Source organism: Lycium barbarum, chromosome 10 (assembly GCF_019175385.1).
Source record: "Lycium barbarum isolate Lr01 chromosome 10, ASM1917538v2, whole genome shotgun sequence".
Classification (NCBI taxonomy): domain Eukaryota; kingdom Viridiplantae; phylum Streptophyta; class Magnoliopsida; order Solanales; family Solanaceae; genus Lycium; species Lycium barbarum.
Genome location: NC_083346.1, coordinates 34,651,121 through 34,672,075, shown reverse-complemented (window position 1 = coordinate 34,672,075; position 20,955 = coordinate 34,651,121). Strand labels below are relative to the sequence as shown.

Genomic DNA, 20,955 nt, shown 5'->3' with positions numbered 1-20,955 from the left:
TTAGCCATGATTGGCAACTTTGTTATGTTCAAACTTTGCTCAGTATTTCCGCATTCAGTGATTTATACAGTCAAACTTTTAGTATATCAGCATGTGTTAGTATTATTTCCGCATTCAATATGTTTTGTTACCCCATGTTGATTCAGCCAGCCAGTTGGTTCGCTCGGTCACATATAGTCAGGCACCGGGTGCCCTATTACGTCCAGGCCCAAGTTCGGGGCGTGACAAACAGCACCAGATTCAGAACCAAAAAGAGCAGGAATAAAGCTCTTGCCAATTACGAACTGAGGTATTTGAATGGAGAATTGACTGTACAAGAGAATTTGTATTCTCAAAATGGACTCCAATGTCGGAATGAGGGCGAAAGTTTCGCCGGAAAAGTGAGCTTTTACAACAATGGAGTCACCCTCTTCAACGATTTCTACCAGCTTTTAGTTACAATGGTTGAAATAGGGAAGCTTTGAGTCGCCGGGGACTGATTTTCCCATGAAAAGCCTGAATTTTCGCCGTAAACGAGACCTGAAAAGTGGACAATAGGAAGCTTTTGGAGGAAAATATTTAGTTTTTTATTTCTTTTTTGGGGTATTTAAAATATTGGCGGTTGGGGGCCAAAATTTATTTTTCAAAACTTTGGGACTAGGATTGACAGCTTGTGGGGCGGACACTACTGACGTCATAAATGGAGGCCCAGCCCCTATTTTTTTTTTTTATACTTGTGGCTTGTTTAATACGCTTTGAAAGTGGCCCCTAATATGCGTGAGAGCATGCAATACATTTATGCCAACAAACACTAATCCGAACTGATTAAGAAAATACAGAAACCAAGTACTATGGGTGTACAGTACATACATTTCAAATATGATAGCTACGAACATAAAAAGATGATCTTACAATATAAGCTATAGAGACATCAAAGTAAATCTGTTTCTGGCAATAATATTTTAAAGCATTTCCAGTAGAAACAATAGCAACAGTCACAAATCACAAATGACAAAATGGCACTTAATTATTATTTTTAACTAAAACATTCAAATTAATCAATAAAAGAGAAGAGGATCCCCCCATTGGTGATAAAATTGGTCAAGCCATAATAACTGGAGGAGACTATTCGTTTATGCGTGAACATGCAATATATTTACGCCAATAGTAATCCAAATTAAACTGATTAAGCAAATACAGAAAACAATTTAGTATATACATACATTTCAAACATGATAGCTATGAACATAAAAATATGAAATTGTAAGCTATAGACTTAATGTATTAATCTGGTTCTCACAATAATTACTGGCAATTAGGACATAAATATCTTTTACTTATTCCCGGAATTGAATTCCGGAAATCATGTTTGGCTATAAAATTCCAAAATTAGAATTTTCCGAAATTTGAAAAACACCAAAACGTTATTCACTTTTTTACTCCAAATCACTCACAAAAATTTCAAAACAACTCTGCTTTGTATCATCGAATACAACTTCAATTTTCAAATACCATTTTTCACTATGAAAACAAAAACAATTTTTTTTCAAATACTCACAATTTTCATGGACAAACGAGCTCTTATTTTCTTACAATATAAAGCATTTGCAATAGAAATACTAATAGCAACAGTCACAATAATAATGGTACTTTATTTTTACTAACTAAAACAGCTAAATTAATCAATAAAAAATAATAAGAAGAAGAAGATCACAATCTCAAGTATCACCATTGTGGAAAAAATTACTAATATCTTGAATAAAATCACGATTACTCGGCCTATCTTCTTTCCTCTAATAATTCTTCTCTCTCTCGAATGTATGCCCGGTTTTCGTCGAATTTTTTTGATCACCAAAAACAAAGCGGAATTCCGTCTTGACATGATAAATAGTGATGCCCACCTGCAAAGCATAGTCCTCCCCTAGCGTACCCGTCCATTAAGGGATTCTTTCTTCTTGCGTATGTGTTATAGCTCATAGCTCTAAGCCCCAATTCCTTGGTGAAAAGAGCTGTCGCCTTTAAAACATCGAAAAAAGAAAAGAAGGAACCACTCGAAAGGGACCACACAACAATTTTCTCCCCTAATCCAACACTAAATTCCTCCAACCCCACCTCTCCACATCTCTTCCACATCACTCCACCAAAAATCCTATGCACAAAATATGCCTCCGCCGCCTCATCACCACCAACAACACTCACCGGCAGCCTCTCAATTCCTTCCAAATCAGCTAGCAGGCCAAGCCCATTGGGCTTCATCTTGTTTGGCTCGCCCCAAACCCGGTGACCCGACCCGGGGATGTTGATTAGGTATGGGATACCGTAGGGCCGGCAGACTAAGGGGAAGGTGGAGACCGTTGTGTATTTGCTGATTAAAATGACGTCGCCGTTGGCCATTAGGGATTCGATTAGGTGGTGGTTGAGGAATCCGCGCTTTAAGGTTCCGTACGAGAAAATCAAATGCGAATCGGTCCCATTGTCGTTGTGACTGATTTTTTCAGAAAAGTGGAAAGACTGATGAGTTTAACTACTTCACAGTTCACACAGGTGTAAAAAATAAAGAGAATATCATATTTGGTCCCTAAATTATAGCTATATACTCTGTCCCATTTATATGATACCTTTCGTTTTTCGAGAGTCAGATAAGAAAATCTGTCACCAAGATTTATTCATATGCCCGTTAAATATTTTATATTGTCGGTGACTTATAGTATTTTTTATGTAGTTTTTAAATATATAAATTATTTTTCAAATATGATAGCTACGAACATAAAAAGATGATATTATAAGCTATAGAGACATCAAAGTAAATCTGTTTCTCGCAATAATTGTTTAAAGCTTTTCCAATAGAAATTAGAAACAATAGCAACACTCCCAAGTCACAATATCAAAATGGCACTTCATTATTATTTTTTCTAACTAAAACATTCAATATAATCAATAAAAGCGAAGAAGATCCCAACTCAATCACCATAAGAGATAAAATTGGTCAAATTTGTTTCTTTTTTTAAAAAAGGACATAATAATTGGAGGACAAAAACTAGCTACTAGATTATGCGTGAACATGCAATATATTTACGCCAATAGTAATCCAAAGTAAACTGATTAAGCAAATACAGAAAACAATTTGGTGTATACATACATTCAAATATGATAGCTACGAACATAAAAATATGGAATTGTAAGCTATAAACTTCAAATTTATTACTCCCTCTGTCCCCATCTATGTTATACTTTTTTGTTATCGTGAGTCAGTTTGACTAAACTGTGAAACTAAATTGGATTAGATTAACTCAATATTTTAACGTCAAAACTTATATAATTTGAAAACTACATAAAAATACTATAAGTTGCAACTTTTCTTATATCAATTTGGTGAGAAAATACATCTTAAAATGTTAATCAAAGTTCATGAATTTAGAATTTCACGAAGTGAAAAAGTATTTGTAACAACCCGTTTGGTCGTTATTGCCTTTCCGACCCTTTTGATCTTTTTCGAGCTTTATTTAGCTCATATTTGACCGCAGGGACTGTTGGCACGCTTCCCGAGGTCATCGGAGTTGATTTGGTTAAGTTTTGGGGAAATCTGGCTTAAAAGTGAAAAATGGTTGACTCAAAGTTAACTTTTGGGTAAATGGACCTTTTTCGGGAATTCGTCGATTCCGAGAGATCCGGATGGTCATTTAGGACTTGTGTGCATATCTGGTTCGGTTCCCATTACACTCGGGTGCATTTTGGGACTTGACTTGGGAAGTTGAAAGCGAGGTATCGAGGGTTGACTCGGTCAATGAGACCTCAGTTGGAAATTTCGAGCCATGAGTGCGTTCGTAGCGTGTTTTTTTTATGTGTGTCTGTGTATGTGGTTTGTGAGCAGATGGCCTCGGGTATTAGTCGGGATTTTGGGATTGAGTTTGTGTTTATTTTGGGGAATATGGTTCTGGTGCCCTTTATAGCGGCACCGCTATAGTGGTTGCCTGGCCGCTAAAGCGGCTAAGGGAATTTGTGAGTGGACCGTCGTGGCCGTCGAGGCGTGATCGCTGCAGCAGTCCCGATGCCACATAAGCGGTATTAGTTGAGTCAGAGGCCTTTTAATGTGTTAAAACCATTAGACATTAAGTAATTTCCTATACTCGTTCTTGAGGCTTAAGGAGACGATTTTGGAGGGTTTTTACTGATTTCTTCTCTAAGGTAACAATCTTGTCTCTAAATCATTTATTAGCTTTTCCTAATCAATAATCCATGCCTAGATTCCTCTTAAATAGTAAGAGCAAAAAGGGGGTTTTGTGGGTTCCTCCTCTAATGATCTTATGATGATAAAACCTTGCTTATTTGGTGGATTTAGCATGGATTAGCATGATATTTATGGGTATTATCTATTGCAACTAGAATCTTCCATTTCCAAGGCTTAATGGGTGAATTTAAAGTTAGGGTTTATACCCAAATTTGGGGGTTTCGCCTAGAATTCAAAATTGAGTGAATTGTTGATTATTCTAGCTTGCTATTGATGGGAATTGATCACTTAGAGGTTTGATTTCATGTTGGGACCTTTAGATTCCGAATTTCACTCTTCTAGTTTATAAACTCTATTCTATAGGTTGGGGATTTGGATCTTGAATATAAGTAGGGTTTGTTTGATATTCGTCGTGATTCTAATTTCATGATTCGAATATGTTTAGACTTTCTTGATCTCTAGGCTCAAACGAAAGGAAAGGCTAAGGTGTGATTGTTGGTGATATTGTTGTTGATACACCTGGGAAAATTCCCCTTTAACGTACAGTGAATAACCTAGAGAAGGGCGCGACGTATACGATGATTTAATAAGTAAGAGATGGCATTTGATGATTCCAATTGAGATCCAAAGGCATTTAACGGAAATGAAGAAGTTTGTCAAAGGAAGTAAAAGATATATTACGTGTCGGGTAAGAATTATGGACGACGAGTTAATGATGGCATAAAGATGTCTTGGAGATGAGTGATAACGTCCCTTAGATTGGTATTGAGGTGTTAAACAAGTGTCAAGAAGGTTCCATAAGGATTGGAGATCAAACGAGTCGACGAGAATGAAATCGGAACAGCTGGGCACTATACGGCCCAAAATACGGACCGTATAAATTATACTGGCCGTATGTTAGGCCGTATAATTAGCCAAGAGGACCATCATATCCTGGACCAAACATACGGCTACACATACGGCCCGTATAAAATGTACGGACCGTATGTTGGTCCGTATATTTGGGTCGGGACAGGTTTCAATTTAATATAAGGTTCTCTCTCCTTCATTTTATTTCATTTCACTTCACTCCTCTACACTTAAAGAAAACTCTGGAACACTCTCTAATATTCATCCACAAGAAATCAATGGAAAACCATGATTAACTACATCAAAACCACAAAATCAAGCATATGAAACCTAATCAAAGTTCATCCACACCAAGAAAACTGAAGGGAAGTAAGTTAGGATTTTGGTGCAAGAAGAGAAGCTTCACTCAAGTGTTGTTCATCCATCATCTAAGGTGAGTTTTATTATCATTCTTTGTTGTTTAAGGTGTTGAAAGTTAAAAACACATGGATTTTAGAAAGACATAGAAAATGGGTCATGAATGTGTGAATAGTGACATTGTTGGGTGAGATATTTGGATTGAATTATGAATATTGGTATGTTGTGATTGTAAATATGTTGTGAATGACACTTAGAACATGGAATAAGTATTAGATATGAGAAAACGCGATAGTGAGCTATAACCACAATTATGGAGAAATTGAAGGAGAATTGTGAAATGTGGGTAATGTGGGTAATGTAGATGAATGATGATTGTTGTCTATTACATTGTGAGTGTTGTTATGAATGTTGGGAATTGATATAGAATATGGAAAAGTTTTATAAACAAAGGAAATGCTGCCCAAGTTTCCTGAGCTTCAATAAGCACGTTCTTATAATCGCTTAGCTAATGTTAATGCGAATTCTTTTGAAGGTAAAGACGTGAGCATTAAAGGAGGACGAACAAGCAATAAAGTAGTTAAACACAAAAGGTATGTAAGGCTAGTATTTTCCTTCTAAGGCATGAATCTTATGGCATGAATTTCCTTCTTCTTCATGAGTTTCCTATCTTTAAGAAAACTAAGAGTCCTTGTTCATGAATAGCCATATGAAATAAGAGATACACTATGGGTACAATAACAATGATGGTAAGTGAGTCTAAAGAAATCTAGAATCCATGATATGATGATCCTATAAAGCTAATGATGCTATCTATAACCCATTGAAGTCGTTATTGTAGACACTCACCTTATATGCTAATCCCTTCAAGGTGAGGCAGAATGTCAATGAGTGCTCCATAATGAAATCGGGGGATCACGACCTTACGTCACCCCGATAAAGTATAACTATCCTTGAGCTATTATGCATGCATTATGATAATAGTATGATAGGCCTTTGATATGCACCTGATGATGATATTACACCGCTAAGGCGGGCAGACACCGCTAAGACGGGCAGACACACACCACTATAGTGGGCAGCTTATACCCCGGACGCAGGAGGCCTGGACGCAGTTTAATTATTATCACACCGTACCTATATGGACGGGCAGCTTATACATTATCACACCGTACCTATATGGACGGGCAACTTATACATTATTGCATACATGAGATGATGATGATTATGAGTAAGTCAGTATGTGCTATTTCTTCTATAAGTTACAGTCAACTACAGTTGCTCCTTGTTGATGCTTTCTTTATCTCATTGATGTATCATTATTGTTTATGCCTCTCATACTCAGTACAATATTCGTACTGACGTCCGTTTTCTTTGGACGCTGTGTTCATGCCCACAGGTAGAAAGGGAGGCGACCCAGACTCGTATGAGCTACTCGCTGATTTGAAGAGCACTCCATCTTCCGGAGGTGCCATTGATTATTCTTTTGGTATATATGTATATGTATGTTTTGGGCACGACGGGGTCCTGTCCCGTCCTTATGTCTAGTACTCCAGTAGAGGCTCGTAGATACGCAGTGTGGGTTATATGGTCTCACAAGGTTGCGGCTATGTATATATATATATATATATATATATATATATATATATATATATATATATATATATATATATATATATATATATATATATATATATATATATATTTTGATGGCCGAAAGGTTTATGTATATAAAAGTATTTATGTTTTTAAATGAAAGATGACTTTCTCATAATTTGAGTATGAATTTGATACAAGAACGTTTAATGAGCATAATAAGTAGTAGAACGAGCGGCTCTCGGTGGTTAGCCCCGGGTACCCGTCAGCCCCTAGTCGGGTGGTGACAAAAGTGGTATCAGAGCAGTTCAGTCCTAGGAAGTGTCTACGAGCCGTGTCTAGTAGAGTCTTGTTTATGGTGTGTTGCGCGCCACGCTAATAAACAAGAGGCTACAGGGCATTTAGGAAAAATGACCATCTTTTATCTTAAGAGATCGTGCGATAGAGCTGTGTTATAAGATTTTCCCCTCTTAATAGTGTGTTGTGATTTCAGAAATGCCGTCAAAGGGAAAAGCTACGGCAGCCCAGAAAGGAAAGATAGTGGTTGAAAAAGGGCTTGAACGGGAGCCACCTATAGACATGGAGAGGGCGAGCCCCAGAAAAAGGCCCCACCTCTGTTTTCCCATATTTCGCCCACTTTAGAGGATCACTGGGGAGCCTTAAATTTAGCCCCAGCACCCCCCGTTCCTCCACCAGATGCCTCGGGCCAAGAGATGAGATAGGCTATTCTTTTACTGACTCAATTGGTAGCCGCTCAAGCTCAGCGGCAAGATGTGGGCCATGATAACAGGGGTTGGAGAAAGGGAACTAATGCTTCAGGGTTTGATCATGAGTTTAGGGGTGCTCCAAGGCAACGATTCTCTAGGCCAGTTCGTTCAACAACTGGTGCTCCTCCACAGTTTTCTAGACCTGGATTTGATGGGTCTACTTATTCAAGGTCACCCCAAAGTCTCAGAGTTTTCATTTCTCGCATTCGGAGTGGTTCTAGTCAGATGAGATCCTCGGTACCGCGATGCACTCAGTGTCGCAAGTTACATTCTGGACCGTGCCGCTTGGGCTCGGATGTTTGTTATACCTGTGCTCGGCCAGGCCATATTATGCGCGACTGCCCATGGAGGCGTGGTAGAGATAAGGTTCGACCTATTGGGTTAGTAGTTGGCTCTTCATCATTGATACGCCCCCCAAGGCCAAGGTCACAGATGTTAGTAGGTGGTGATAGAAACCAAAGAGGAACGCTCAGTCCAAGTGGATCCCGGCATCATATCTATGCGTTAGCTGAGCGACTGGGTCCTGAGTCTTCCCCTGATATTATTCCAGGTTTATTGTTAGTATCCTCTTATGATATGTGTGCATCGATTGATTCGGATCCTATGCTGTCATGTATCACCCCCGTTGTGATGATTGGGTTGAGGTGAAAAATCTGAGCCAATCCGATAATTTGGGATAACTATATTTGTTAGTAACCTAGTGATAGCCAGGACTGTGAGATACGAGTAAGCTGATTGATAGGGAGTGAATATAAATAATATGTGTATGTATATAGATATTGTAATCCTAGACTGAGTGTGCAGGCACAACTTATGAGACAAGCACTACTATTTATATCCTTTAATGGTAAGTGATCTTGTGTTGTTCGTTTACGTATTATGTGTGTTCCGATATATGTCCCATTGAGACATCGGACGTGTTTTCTAGGCTATGTGCAGGTTTGGGATTGTTATGTTTACAAGAGAAACTCGGTCGAAAGTTTTCCTAGAATCTAAAGGAGATAAGATATAAGCCTGTAATATGTCCTGGCGGGAAAAGATGTTGTACAAAAAGTAATGGCAGGACGAGATTAAGCTAGTAGTACCGTTAACAACTACAAGAGGTGAGTTAATACTATTGAATTGCTTGTAACAATAGTTATAAGATCGACATTGATACGGTAAAGAGAAATGTTAGAGTAAATTTAGGAGATTGGTAGCATTAAAACCTGACATGGGAGAGAAAGGATAACTCCAATAGAGTGTGGTACTGGGGTATTGATTGGGCGGATAAGTGCGAGTAAGATACGATAAGTTTACTAGTAAATAAAGTAACAGTACCCGGAGACTGAGGTACGAATACGAAGGGTTATGGTGAATGAGAATACGCTGGTAAAACAATTTATATGGTAAGTGTAATAGAACTGATTAGAAAGAGTAACAGGTTGAGTATGCTTACTTCGCAAGATTTATTTTATTTTATGAGCAGGCTTACGAACGAAGTAAAGAAGTGTCACTCTATAGCGTCGATTATGATCAATGTATAATGAGAACGTAACAAGAACTGTAATACAAAGTATAGCGAGGAAACGACTAAGGATGTGGCATGTTCCACATGAATAAAGAGTGAATGCAAGGGTGAAACCAGCAAGCGAGCCACGGGGTGGTAGACGAGAAAGCTTAAAAGACCTTGTTAGGGGAAAGTCCAGCATATGGATTCCTCAATGATAGAAATGATGGCCAGCAAAAAGGGGGAAGTCAACTTGAAAAAGAATCGGAAAGAAGTGGTATGGCAAAGTAGTAGTAGTTTGTGATTGGTATAGTCGAGAGTATGGGTGATATCTTTAGCTGAATGTAAAAGACCAAGACTACAGGAAGATGAATAACGAAAGGATTAACCAGAAAAGGGGGAGGAAATAAGATTAATTGAGGAGGAAAGAATGTAAAGGAATAAGAATGAGAATAGAGAGAAAAAGAAATATACGAAGTACGCGCACTTAAGAAGTAGTCGTGTTATGACTAAAAGAAAAATGTATCTCCTACGAATATCCTATGCCAAGTTAGAACGAGTAAAGTATATGAAGTAAAGAGTTGAAAAGAAAAAGATGATTATGAGTTATGAGTTTACTGTACGACAATAAAGCGATAGAGTAAAGCTATCATCAACGACAAGTATACTACGATTATGATTGGTTTTGAAGTCAGTGTTGAGTGCAAAACAAGAGTAAAAGAATATGAGGCATAAGGGGTATTAGGGGCGTATGATACTTAGGCCCTGGAAAACAAAGATGACGTTACAATTGAACTTTGAGCACCGAAGAAGAGGGCAAGTGACATTATATGGATGGTATGGATAGCTAGACCTACTACTATTGTGAGCATCCCTATGGGGCAGAAAGTTGTTAATTGGAGCGGATTTAGATATTGACTCATAACTACCGGAGGAGCTAGGCGAAAATACATCCTTGTTCGGATTGTTATATTGATGGTCTTATTTGGTTAAAAGACTTCAAGGTGAGAATGTTAAGACTTCACATATGAATTATTGTAGCTATAGACTATGAGAAACGACATGAATAAGATGTAGTGTAGTGAGGGGTATATGAATTCAAGATTTGCAGGTGAGGCAACGGATTTAAGAATGGTACAAGTAAAACCCTTAAAGGGGGGAAGCGAATAAAGAGGATACAAGTGTGAAGATTGAAATGATGGACCCTAAGATGTGACAGATATAGACTCTAAAGCAAAGAGCGAGAGTTATGCAGAAATGAATCTAATGACTAGTAAATAAACAAACATAAATTGAGCAGGCATCTGAGACTGTACGGGAAGCCATTCGCGAATAACTCAAGGGATATTATAAAAGATGGCGATACTATATTAGAATAGAAGAAAAGGTACTAGCGGTTAAGTCGTTGTTACTAATATTGCTATTTATAAGCGACAATTAAGAAATAGACCTAAGGTTTTCTATAGCAGGACGCTAGATACGATAATCAAGGAAAACAAGATAAAGGAAGGAAGAGAGTACGATGAGATAAGTTACTATAGATAGCCAAAAGGCTTTTGGTATGAACGACACCGAGCCTAGTTATGGTCGGGTGCGCGGAACATCGAACCTTCGTGGTCGGCATGCTATGTAAATGATATCTATATGAATATGACCATGGATATGATAGGTAAATGAGTACGATTATGAATACGGATGCAGATGTGGATACATGTATATGTATAGATGTGTATGTAACTTGCAAGTAATTATACGTAGCTAATGAAACCAAGTGGGTACTTAAAAAGAGGAGTAAGAGGTAAACAAGAATAGTGTGGTCATGATACCCCTGGGTCAGTTGAAGGAAAATATATGGTAAATTGAGTTGAAATGTTGAGTTGGGATTATTGTTAGGGATAAATAAGATAATTACTTCGAATGTGACATAAGTGCTTACTACAGTAGCCCTGGGGTGTGACAACTTACGAATGCAATAAGATCACTGAATGAAAGGGAAGCTTAGTCCCCGATGCATTAGGCCTTATGAATTGTATGCAAAATAGGCAAGATGGCTTATGAGTTAGATCTACCATCCATGCCTCGATGCTTCGTAAATATGTTGGAAATCCTACTAGGATCGTGCCAGTAAATGATGTTTAAGTGACGGAAAATTTGATTTATGAGGAGGTACCCATTGCCGTATTAGATAGGCAAGGATGGAGACTTCGATATAAAGGAGTGGCCTCAGTTAAGGTCTTATGGCAAAATAACAACCAAGAAGAATGACTTGGGAAGCGGAAGAGAAAATGAAATCCACATACCCGCACTTATTCCGTCTCCCAGGAGAGATTCATCAGGAAACACCAAGACCATGAGGTATGTATGCTTTCCTTGTTTATGCATATTGGTCGTGTGTGGCCAAATTTTAGTTCTGTTGTGTTATGGAACTGTGAGGCAATATTATTGTGGGTTGCTGTGACAGGATGGTAATGCCATATTACAGGGGAAACTCTGGTGAAATTTTCGTAGAATTCCCGAGTATTTAACATTCGAGGACAAATGTTCCCAAAAGGGGGGAAGAATGTTACACCTGGGAAAATTCCCCCTTAACGTAAAATGAATAAGTTAGCGAAGGGAGCGACGTATACAATGATTTAATAAGTAAGGGATGGCATTTGATGATTCCAATTGAGATCCAAAGGCATTTAACAGAAATGAAGAAGCTTGTCAAAGGAAGTAAATGATATATTATGTATCGGGTAAGAATTATGGACGACGGGTTAATGATGGCGTAATGATTTCTTGGAGACGAGTGATAATGTCCCTTAGATTGGTATTGAGGTGTTAAACAAGTGTCAAGAAGGTTCCATAAGGATTGGAGATCAAACGAGTCGACGAGAACGAAATCGAAACAGCTGGGCACTATATGGCCCAACATACGGACCGTATAAATTATACTGGTCGTATGTTAGGCCGTATAATTAGTCAAGAGGACCATCATATTCTGGACCAAACATACGGCTACACATACGGCCCGTATAAAATGTACGGACCGTATGTTGGTCCGTATATTTGGGTCGGGACAAGTTTCAATTTAATATAAGGACCTCTCTCCTTCATTTTATTTCATTTCACTTCACTCCTCTACACTTCAAGAAAACTCTAGAACACTCTCTAATATTCACCCACAAGAAATCAATGGAAAACCATGATTAACTACATCAAAACCACAAAATCAAGCATATGAAACCTAATCAAAGTTCATCCACACCAAGAAAACTGAAGGGAAGTAAGTTAGGATTTTGGTGCATGAAGAGAAGCTTCACTCAAGTGTTGTTCATCCATCATCTAAGGTGATTTTTATTATCATTCTTGGTTGTTTAAGGTGTTGAAAGTTAAAAACACATGGATTTTAGAAAGACATAGAAAATGGGTCATGAATGTGTGAATAGTGACATTGTTGGGTGAGATATTTGAATTGAATTATGAATATTGGTATGTTGTGATTGTAAATATGTTGTGAATGACATTTATAACATGGAATAAGTATTAGATATGAGAAAACGCAATAGTGAGCTATAACCACAATTATGGAGAAATTGAAGGAGAATTGTGAAATGCGGGTAATGTAGATGAATGATGATTGTTGTCTATTACATTGTGAGTGTTGTTATGAATGTTGGGAATTGATATAGAATATGGAAAAGTTGTATAAACAAAGGAAATGCTGCCCACTTTTCCTTAGCTTCAATAAGCACGTTCTTATAATCATTTAGCTAATGTTAATGCGAATTCTTTTGAAGGTAAAGACGTGAGCATCAAAGGAGGACGAACAAGCAATGGAGTAGTTAAACGCCAAAGGTATGTGAGGCTATTCCTTTCCTTCTAAGGCATGAATCTTATGGCATGAATTTCCTTCTTCTTTATTAGTTTCCTATCTTCAAGAAAACTAAGAGTCCTTGTTTTATTTTGATATATATATATATATATATATATATATATATATATATATATATTATTTTGATCGCCGAAAGGTTTATGTATATAAAAGTATTTATGTTTTTAAATGAAAGATGACTTTCTCATAATTTGAGTATTAATTTGATACAAGAACGTTTAATGAGCATAATAAGTAGTAGAACGAGCGGTGCTCGGTGGTTAGCCCCGGGTACCCGTCACGGCCCCTAGTCGGGTCGTGACAGTTGTTCGGCCTTCCAGGTAGGTTACAGTTTACCCCTGTGGTGAGACTTCGATTATTGAACCGTATATTTAGATGATATTGTCGGGGATATCATGTAAAACTTCGGGTATGGAGTTGGGTTGGATGTTGCCTTAGGGTTTGGTATTGCTTGTGACTTGTTTGATTAGGCTAGTAGCCTGTAGACTCCATTAGACCCTATTTGGTACGTTGTGTATAAATTAGTGGATTGTTTGTTAATTGGGAGTAAACTGGAAGGATGATATTACTTGATATCAGTACTTAGTGTACGCCTCGTTATTGGTATAACCATTTGGGATAGTTGACTCTTATTGTTATGGAAATTAGAGATTCATTATGATTACTGTGTGGATCACTTGTTGACGATATGGGTGCACTGTGTGTGGCACAACTTGAACTTGATATTATTCATTGTTGTACGTGCATCGTCCCATAATCATTTCATATTTGATGCGCTGTGTGTGGCACAACTTGAACTTAATATTATTCATTGTTTGTACTTGCATCGTTCCATATTCATTTCATATCATTTTATTACGCTGCGTGACTGGCACTATTGATGGAAATGAGAAAGAACATTAATGATTGTGGAATATGGTAAGTCACCTCCGAGCTGTGTGCGGAGGGGCTGATATGGAAACCCGATATTACTATACTTGTAGATAATTGGGTCCTCTGAGCTGTGTGTGGAGTGAGGTGCTTGGACTTCACGGGTCCTCAATAGGTTGTGGTGCCGAGGCGTGGAGGTATTCCGCTATCGGAGTATAAAAGTACAGGCATTGCATTGCATCGCATTACATTGCATTCATATCTCATATTGCATTGCTTGATTATACTTCGTGGTTGCTTATGACTTGGATACTGTGTTGGTCATATTCTTGGATTGTATTTAATATGGGGTATGTGTTGGTTTTTCTTGACGAGACTGGGTTTTCAGTATACTTGGATATTTGTTTCACTTAGGGCTAGTTGTTACATCAAGGCTGGATTATGTGAGTCGATTTCTTAGAAGCATGGCTTGTACTCTATAGTTTGCTTATTTTCTCTTACCTTATTGTCTTTATATATGCCAACTAGTCTTAGTCGGCCTATGATACCTACCGGTACTGTTGTTTGTACTGACCTGCACTTGTTGCATTCTTTTAGGAATGTAGAATTCCAGGTGGGATTGACCTCTATTTCTCGTGGCTGATAGTCGTTCCGAGAATTGTTGTTTAGAGTCTACAGGGTGAACACAAAGACGTCGACTGCCTTGAAGATTCTTCATTTATTTATGTTTTATTGGCTATTCCGAGACATATTCAAACTTTTGATGTATTATTGATAATTCTAGACTTATACATTCTAGTTAGATGCTATTGTATGGTTAGACCAAACTCTGGGTGTATTTTCCTTACTTCCGCATATTTCTCTATCAGTATTGTCACACTTATGTGATTTTGTCTCTTCGGCTTACTTATTTATTTATTCATGTTTTTACTATTGTTGGGTTGAGGGTTCGCCTATCGAGGTGGAAAAGGCAGGTTCCCACGCGACTTAGCTAAATTGGGTCGTGAAAAGTTGGTATCAGAGCATTAGGTTACCCGGTCTCTAATATAAAAGCGTGTCTAGTAGAGTCTTGTAGATCGGTACGATGAGCTCAGTACTTATCTGCGAGAGGCTATGGGACATTTAGGAAACTTCACTTTCTGCCATTCTCTCGTGCAACTTTATTCAAATTGGTATCTAGTTGATTCCAATTGGTATCTGAACTTTCTTATCTTAATCACCCACGGAGGGTGGACACTCATCCTTAAATTCTTATGTGAACGGTCGATCTATGATGTGTTGTGGAATGGGACGAGATGTGTTATCCTGATTCGAATGCGTGATCCAGTTCAGTCTTTAGTTATGGCCTGAGGATTTGATTGTGTGGAGTCGCGATTAGACTAGTTTATTGTGGGGGTTCTTGAGAAATGGGAAAGATAGTTCAAATGGTTACCTAATCTCCATGTTTCAGTGTTGGGTAGCTCGGAAGTGACAAGTGCATTGATGGCTTAACAATAGTGGGTTGCTCGGTGGTGTGATCTGTTGACTTCGGCTTCTTCAAGGCTTTATGATTGTGTGTGTGACACTGGTGAACTAATGGCGGGTCGACGATTCTGCAACAGTAGGGTATTAGACGTCGGTATGTCAGAACAAGTGTAAGTTCGGTGATGACCATCGAATGTGGGCGACGTATTATGATCGCGAGTAATAAAGAAAAGAAGTTGACAATAAGGAGTGAGACTTCATAGAATATCTTGGACATGAGTACCTTTTCGAGAGATTGGGAAGGAAAAAAATTAGTATCTGACATGGTTGTCAGGATAAGGTTGCGACTGATAGAAATGACTTCAATTATAGGGGTATGCGATGCGTTAATGACTTGAGGAGTTACTGGTTGCTACACTTAGATTTGAGGAGAAATATGGATTTTATTTGGTGGTTCGTTTGGCTTAGATGGATGATTAGTTTAGAGGATCGAGTGGAATTGAGTGTTGTTGGTCGGTAGTGATAAAAGATTTGAAATGAAATATGGGAACTGAAGGATTGCAATGAGGCATATTGCTATCGGGTTTAGGGACTTAAGGTTCATAAGACTTGAGGTGAGGTAATATGGGTACTTGAGTCGTGTTGGATTGCGGGAACAATATATCATGATGTACAGTAAGGGGTGAGACCGATGAGGTTGGTTGGTGTCTACGAGGTTAAGGGCAGAAAGGGAATCATTTAAGTAAGAGTTAGTGATGTGGGAGCTTGGTTGCGATTGGACAGCATAGAGTGGGCTTAAGAGTTTATGGATGGGTAGTATGTTCGGTTATGTCATAGATTGATAGAGATTTGTGGTGGACTAAGGTTGGAAACCCTGTATTCATTGTGCAAAAAAATTGGCTAGATCCCCCTACTAGTGGTATTATTACTCGACTAGGATGATTGAATAAAAAGGGATAGTCGTGCAAGTGGTTATAAGTCTTCAGATTCGATAATTGAGGTGATTCTTCGAGGACTAGTAATGTTAAGGATTTGAGTATGGGATTAGTAAACCTAGATACTTGAAATGATAGAATAGACGATGATGGGTTAACTGAGTTAAGTTCGGTATACATTTCGGAAATTTAGTAAGGTAATTCGGGCAAGGACGATTTAGTGGGATACATGAGGATATTAGTGAGACTGTTTGTGTGATACGCTAGATTTAGAGAGCGTTCGAGTTTGAGTTGTAAGCGTTAAGGAAACTCTAATGTGCAGAGTGTGTGGTACGATCCTATCTCCAGGATTAATTAGGCTAGTTGCAAGATTTATGATTATGTGTTATTCGATGGAGTGGATTCGAGGATTGATTACGGTATCGATAATCGTGAATTGATTAGAAAATTGGGAATTGACTAGTCGAGAAAAGGTATAGATGATTGTGAATCAATGAGAAAAAGATACATCTTGGGGATTTCTTGGATCAGTATGGATTGTGGTGTCGTCTTCTTGCATTTTCCAGTTGAGATGTGTGTGTTGCGAGAGCTTAAGAAGGAAATCTACAGGGATGGACTATTTGATATGACAGAGCTCCGTGAGGTTCATGATCCGTGACTAGTGAGAAGCATATTTCAGTGAACCGACTTGTTGAGGTTTATAAAAAGTGGGTTAGGGGTACACCGTCAGATAAGTTTTGTGACCTTCTACAGTGGATGAGTTAGCATACTTTAAGAGAGAAGATTGTGGAATCCCTATCATGTGAGGACTAGAGTTATATTTTCGAGGTAAGACCCTACTCGTGGTAATATTTTATGTTGCAAGTAGTATTTTTTGACACCTAATTTTTGACCTCCCATAATTTATTTTAATTACTCCGAGTCCTTGGATAATAAATAAAATGAGTTGCGCGTCTTAAAAGGTCTAAATAGATTCTCATAAAGTAGTTCTGGTCAATATTTTGCTCTTCTGAATTGATAAAAAGGGTTTTCATGACAATATATATTATTTAGAAATTAATTAATATTTTATGATATTTATGAAATATTTTATTATAATTAATAAAAAAAAAGGGGCAAAACAATTTTGAATAATTATCTATTCAATTGTTGAGTCAGGAAGAAGTCTAATAGGCAAATAATTTATTGTTGTTCAGATTAAGTGTGACTAGCTGTTAATAGGACCTCCTACAATTGTTGTTCAGATTAAGTGTGACTAGCTGTTAAGAGGACCTCATGTCAGTTGTGACTAGCTGTTAATAGGACCTCATGTCAGCAGTAAAGGCCTAAGTCATGAATGTTTGCCTTGGTTAATATGGATCAGTACCAATGCAAGTTGGTTTAATTCTGAAGCCTAGATGATTGTTGAGTCACCCTGGCCAATTTTGATTATTAACCAATGTGAACTTGCCCAATTTGAACTATTGCAAAAATGTGCCATGAAAACAACTCTAACTAGCATTAGTAGTGACTTAGTAATCCATGCTTTGATGTGTCTTTCCTTTATAAAAGAATGACTGCTCTTGTATCCTCTGAAATTTCTGAAATTTGGACAAAACCTGCACTTCAAAGTGTATATCCATGCCACCTACTTAACTGATTATTGAGTTAAATTTCTTGCTCAAAACTGCCTATAATAACATTGCCTAATATGTGAAACATCCATACATGCCTAAATGTCTTACTATGTTCATCTGTTGATGTACAGAATCCAGTATTTGAAACCCTTTCTCTCCTCACATGCTTGCCTACTCATTTGTCATGTTGTCTTAATGGAACAATTGCATACTTGACTCTATGTTTGTTGTGCACTGTTTGACTCCTTTGAATTACCATGCCTCTCCCTAACCTCATTTTCTCAACTCTGCTCATCTGAATCCTCATTATCACTTGTCTATGTCTATGACATGTCTACTTGTTCTAGATTTGACCATACTTGTCTTTATATGCATGTTGCACCTTGATCTTTATGTCTGTTGGCATGACTATGTGCATGAAATCTACTTTGCTTGCTTTGTCCCCCAGCTTGTCACTTGCCCTTGCCTAGTCCATGATCCATGCTTAGTTCCTAAGTCCTCTACATATTGCAGTTTGTGCTATCTCAAATGTTGGGCATGTGTGCTAATTTTTCATGACTTACTGGCTTCCTCTACATGCTACTGCGTGCACTATTCCCTATCATGATTTTCTCGCCCTCTCTACACCCCATTAATTGCATTACTTCATCCATGATCCTAGGTCAAGATCCCCTTACTTTTGATTACCTTTCTGCATACCACTGTAACTTGTATTAGTCCTTCCATGATCATGACCAGGCCTTCTCATTCCTGCTTACCCAGCTCTATATGCTAAAATGTGAAAGATTTCATCAGATATCCTTTCATATCACTTGAACCACTGCACCTTGTCTAGCCTGCCACTCTACGTGTTGTTTCTTGTTGACAGTATGTGAAGTTACTCCTACATCCCCCTTGTATATCTGAATGCAACATACAGTTTTGTCATGTACCATGCACATTGCCTTCTCTGAAAGAATGATATGTTTGGCTCTGTATAACCAGGCTAGTTTGGTAATTGTATGCACTCTCTGTCAGCAGTCTGGTTGTATAACTTAGTTTATCCACCTCAACTTCCATGCTTGCATGAATTACTAAAGCCTCATCTGGCCACTTCATGGTTATGTTTTTCCTATACCCTCATCTTTAGGGGTACAGTATAGTGTTGTTGCTTTCATGAACCTGTTTGGATTATTCTATAGCTCTGAGTTCTGTACTCTCTCTTGCCCTCTTTTGGATATGTTTCTTGAGATGGACCATGGCAGTTTGGGGTAGTCCAAGCCTTCCCGGTGTTAGCCATGCCTAGGGTTCTCAGAAATCCCTTGAAACTTGTGCGACATCGGGAATACGGGGCAAGGACCCAGTCCTCATGCCAATAGAAATCTCGAATCGACAAAATCCAGTTGAGGATGAGGATAGGATGAAGGTAGGATTCGTATAAGTATTTTTCATAATATATATGTTTAATTTAATTATTAGCGTGATAAGTTCAGTAAATATAAATTAACCAAGTTCCCTTTTTTCTTTTCTCCCTCTGCACTTGCATGACCGTTCGGGTCGGGACAGCCAACTTATTAGGCCAAAGGCCTAATAAGAATCATATTTCAAAAAATAAAGACAAATCGAGTCCGCGAAGATAAATAGCGAGGCGCGTAGAAAGCCCAGCCATGGGTGAAAATGGCCAATTAGGGGGTTTGGTACACCCCAGTCTATCCCTATTTCCTTTTTTTATTTCCATGTCTATTCATTTACTTGATTGATGTATTTGTAAATGTGTACAAACTCATACTATAGCGGAATCTTTATGATTTGAACTAGCCATCTTAGGATAACGGTCCATATGCTGTTTAGATGACTTTAGGTCCCCAAACGGATTTTCAAAACGACGATCAAATTCAACAATTCAAAACTAAGTATAAAAAGGGACTTTACAAACAGTTTGCAGGTACTAACGGGTAGAAACAAGCCTTTTTAAAAACTTGAGATAAAAATGGCAAACATGCTGCTTGATCTTTACAAAACTTACATTTTTTTAAAGTGCAAAATTCGTCACTCAATTTAGCAATTTACCAACTTAATTTTCCTTAAAATAAAATGATATGGTTTCAGTCTTGAGAGGAAATTCTGTTCTAAATAAACAGGATTTTTGGACCAGGGCTCATAAAAAAAAATTCAGATAAATACTTAAGTTCACATCAACACTTGTAAATTTTCAAATATCCGAAAAACTTTCAGTTATTCTAAATTCATTTTTGAATTGGAGCAAGTTTATTTCGAACCAGAAACTGGGCAAAATATTTGAGGCCAAGAGAAGACTTGGGTTTTACCTTATAACTAGGAGAATAAAAGGCCAAAAGAGATGAGTTTCATAGCAAAAAATACACCCCTTTTAAGTACAAAAACGCCCTTTGTAAAAAAATTAACCTTCGTAATATACAAAGTTCCGAATAAGACTGAGACGAACTAAAGCGGACTAACCCAAACCACAATATGAGTATGGCATGAGCAAGCATGAAAAAATCAAAAGTGTTTTCCCTATGCTATATTTATAAACAAAAGATATGCCCCTTATACATAAAAGGGGGATCACTTATGCTTCGATATCATAAATCTGAAAACTACGTTACCCTATATATAAAGGAGATATATTCAAACTTTATTTCTAAAGGATATGCAAACCTACCAAAATGACAGTTTCTTTTCCTAAAAAATGCGAGGATAAGCACTAATATGAGTATATTTGCCTTAACTATCTATGTCTTCCCATCATATTGGCCGATATCTTCCGAGCTCTAGACAAGTGCCGAAATCATTTCCGACACTTCCAGGGATGCAATATATTGCTGCAATGGTGGATTATCAAGCACCTCAACATGGCCAAGGAGGTTCAGGGTTGGAGTCGACAGAACTGGATAGATCGCCTCGTGAATTACTGTCCAAATCTTGAGT

General features: G+C 38.0%; 1 protein-coding gene across 1 annotated transcript; it reads right to left on the bottom strand.

The window, feature by feature from the left end:
• Positions 1 to 1,697: 1,697 nt before the first annotated feature.
• On the bottom strand, positions 1,698 to 19,125 carry LOC132612917 (putative gamma-glutamylcyclotransferase At3g02910). Its single transcript, XM_060326989.1, has 4 exons — positions 19,009 to 19,125; positions 18,840 to 18,929; positions 2,047 to 2,490; positions 1,698 to 1,772 (listed from the first exon to the last, which is right to left on the bottom strand). Exons 1-4 carry the CDS (start codon positions 19,123 to 19,125, stop codon positions 1,698 to 1,700), a joined length of 726 nt encoding a protein of 241 aa, XP_060182972.1.
• Between the last annotated feature and the right edge of the window lie 1,830 nt (positions 19,126 to 20,955).

What these genes read in the sequence shown, in the direction of transcription:
- LOC132612917 (XM_060326989.1), bottom strand. Translation starts at nt 19,125, where the DNA reads ATGAAGTGGCCAGATGAGGCTTTAGTAATTCATGCAAGCATGGAAGTT. An exon ending in ACAATTACCAAACTAGCCTG is followed by an intron (nt 18,930 to 19,008) that starts GTTATACAGAGC and finishes TGTTGCATTCAG; the next exon opens with ATATACAAGGGGGATGTAGG. An exon ending in GACAAGGTGCAGTGGTTCAA is followed by an intron (nt 2,491 to 18,839) that starts GTGATATGAAAG and finishes TAAACTCATCAG; the next exon opens with TCTTTCCACTTTTCTGAAAA.